The sequence below is a fragment of the Diaphorina citri genome, unplaced genomic scaffold, assembly GCF_000475195.1.
Source record: "Diaphorina citri unplaced genomic scaffold, Diaci psyllid genome assembly version 1.1 scaffold4531, whole genome shotgun sequence".
In the NCBI taxonomy this organism is placed as follows: Eukaryota; Metazoa; Arthropoda; class Insecta; order Hemiptera; family Psyllidae; genus Diaphorina; species Diaphorina citri.
In genome coordinates, this window is record NW_007381929.1 from 1 (window position 1) to 3,142 (window position 3,142).

Sequence of the window (3,142 nt, forward strand, 5' to 3'; positions counted from 1 at the left end):
TGATCTTACCCTTTCTACATTAGTCTTTAATAGCTTATATTATTTTCTTTCTCTTCATCACCCTCGTTCCTAGCCTTTCCAATTTCATTTCTCTTTTTTTTTTTCAATTCTCTTCCTCGCCTTCTATGTTTTAGTTTTCGCTTTTTCTCGTCGTTTCTCTTAATTTTCCTTTTTTCGGTTTCTCTGTCTGTTCGTCTCTCTCTCCCTGTGATCTTACCCTTTCTACATTAGTCTTTAATAGCTTATATTATTTTCTTTCTCTTCATCACCCTCGTTCCTAGCCTTTTCAATTTCATTTCTCTCACTTTAAGCCAATCACTCAACATCAGGTCAGACCTGATAGTGTGTGCTTATCAGGTACACCTGTCAGGTCTACCTGATAGTGTGTGCTTATCAGGTACACCTGTCAGGTCTACCTGATAGTGTGTGCTTATCAGGTACACCTGTCAGGTCTACCTGATAGTGTGTGCTTATCAGGTACACCTGTCAGGTCTACCTGATAGTGTGTGCTTATCAGGTACACCTGTCAGGTCTACCTGATAGTGTGTGCTTATCAGGTACACCTGTCAGGTCTACCTGATAGTGTGTGCTTATCAGGTACACCTGTCAGGTCTACCTGATAGTGTGTGCTTATCAGGTACACCTGTCAGGTCTACCTGATAGTGTGTGCTTATCAGGTACACCTGTCAGGTCTACCTGATAGTGTGTGCTTATCAGGTACACCTGTCAGGTCTACCTGATAGTGTGTGCTTATCAGGTACACCTGTCAGGTCTACCTGATAGTGTGTGCTTATCAGGTACACCTGTCAGGTCTACCTGATAGTGTGTGCTTATCAGGTACACCTGTCAGGTCTACCTGATAGTGTGTGCTTATCAGGTACACCTGTCAGGTCTACCTGATAGTGTGTGCTTATCAGGTACACCTGTCAGGTCTACCTGATAGTGTGTGCTTATCAGGTACACCTGTCAGGTCTACCTGATAGTGTGTGCTTATCAGGTACACCTGTCAGGTCTACCTGATAGTGTGTGCTTATCAGGTACACCTGTCAGGTCTACCTGATAGTGTGTGCTTATCAGGTACACCTGTCAGGTCTACCTGATAGTGTGTGCTTATCAGGTACACCTGTCAGGTCTACCTGATAGTGTGTGCTTATCAGGTACACCTGTCAGGTCTACCTGATAGTGTGTGCTTATCAGGTACACCTGTCAGGTCTACCTGATAGTGTGTGCTTATCAGGTACACCTGTCAGGTCTACCTGATAGTGTGTGCTTATCAGGTACACCTGTCAGGTCTACCTGATAGTGTGTGCTTATCAGGTACACCTGTCAGGTCTACCTGATAGTGTGTGCTTATCAGGTACACCTGTCAGGTCTACCTGATAGTGTGTGCTTATCAGGTACACCTGTCAGGTCTACCTGATAGTGTGTGCTTATCAGGTACACCTGTCAGGTCTACCTGATAGTGTGTGCTTATCAGGTACACCTGTCAGGTCTACCTGATAGTGTGTGCTTATCAGGTACACCTGTCAGGTCTACCTGATAGTGTGTGCTTATCAGGTACACCTGTCAGGTCTACCTGATAGTGTGTGCTTATCAGGTACACCTGTCAGGTCTACCTGATAGTGTGTGCTTATCAGGTACACCTGTCAGGTCTACCTGATAGTGTGTGCTTATCAGGTACACCTGTCAGGTCTACCTGATAGTGTGTGCTTATCAGGTACACCTGTCAGGTCTACCTGATAGTGTGTGCTTATCAGGTACACCTGTCAGGTCTACCTGATAGTGTGTGCTTATCAGGTACACCTGTCAGGTCTACCTGATAGTGTGTGCTTATCAGGTACACCTGTCAGGTCTACCTGATAGTGTGTGCTTATCAGGTACACCTGTCAGGTCTACCTGATAGTGTGTGCTTATCAGGTACACCTGTCAGGTCTACCTGATAGTGTGTGCTTATCAGGTACACCTGTCAGGTCTACCTGATAGTGTGTGCTTATCAGGTACACCTGTCAGGTCTACCTGATAGTGTGTGCTTATCAGGTACACCTGTCAGGTCTACCTGATAGTGTGTGCTTATCAGGTACACCTGTCAGGTCTACCTGATAGTGTGTGCTTATCAGGTACACCTGTCAGGTCTACCTGATAGTGTGTGCTTATCAGGTACACCTGTCAGGTCTACCTGATAGTGTGTGCTTATCAGGTACACCTGTCAGGTCTACCTGATAGTGTGTGCTTATCAGGTACACCTGTCAGGTCTACCTGATAGTGTGTGCTTATCAGGTACACCTGTCAGGTCTACCTGATAGTGTGTGCTTATCAGGTACACCTGTCAGGTCTACCTGATAGTGTGTGCTTATCAGGTACACCTGAGCGTGATAGTTATCTGGATGGGTGACCATCAAAGCATATCACTTGATTTTGCTGAATTAGCGTGTTCCCAGCAGTATGTGCCACCCAATACCTCATCGGTATCATTTCTAATTTCAGTCTATTGCAGCAGCCAAGGTTCAAGAAGTACGAGAAATCACTCGTGTTGAACGAGTTGGAGCACACTCTCATATCCGTGGACTTGGACTTGATGATTCTCTCGAGCCAAGGAAAGTGTCGCAGGGGATGGTGGGTCAGCTCCAAGCTCGGAGAGCAGCTGGTGTTGTCTTGGGTATGATCAAAGAAGGTAAGAACATGGGTTTTTGTGGAAATAATCACAAGACTTAAAATCACAGAGGTTGTGATGGTTTGGCCATGTGTAATGTGTGGAAGAGGAAAGAATCCACAAAAAGTCAAAAAGATCTCTACAGCAACAGGAAGAGAGGAAGAGCCAGACTATGATGGATGGCTGGCTGATGTCACAAAAGACCTGCGGGTAATGAGAGTGAGAGGATGAAGGGATACTAAGAACAACAGAGTTGAGTGGAGGAGGGTAGTTAGGAGGCCAAGTACCACTCTCTTGGGACAGGAAGAGAGGAAGAGCCAGACTATGATGGATGACTGGCCGATGTCACAAAAGACCTGCGAGTAATGAGAGTGAGAGGATGAAGGGATACTAAGAACAACAGAGTTGAGTGGAGGAGGGTAGTTAGGAGGCCAAGTACCACTCTCTTGGTAAAGCTCCAATCTCTTATAAACCAGATGGAATGAAATTTAT

General features: G+C 45.7%; 1 protein-coding gene across 1 annotated transcript in view; it reads left to right on the plus strand.

The window, feature by feature from the left end:
- Nucleotides 1–2,484: 2,484 nt before the first annotated feature.
- The window catches only part of LOC103521112 (ruvB-like helicase 2), a gene marked incomplete at its 5' end in the record, with an annotated part of 5,899 nt that continues 5,241 nt past the window's right edge, over nt 2,485–3,142 (plus strand). The window contains one exon of the mRNA XM_026831938.1: nt 2,485–2,640. Coding sequence (XP_026687739.1) covers nt 2,485–2,640 — 156 coding nt within the window. The remainder of the gene's footprint in view (nt 2,641–3,142) is intronic.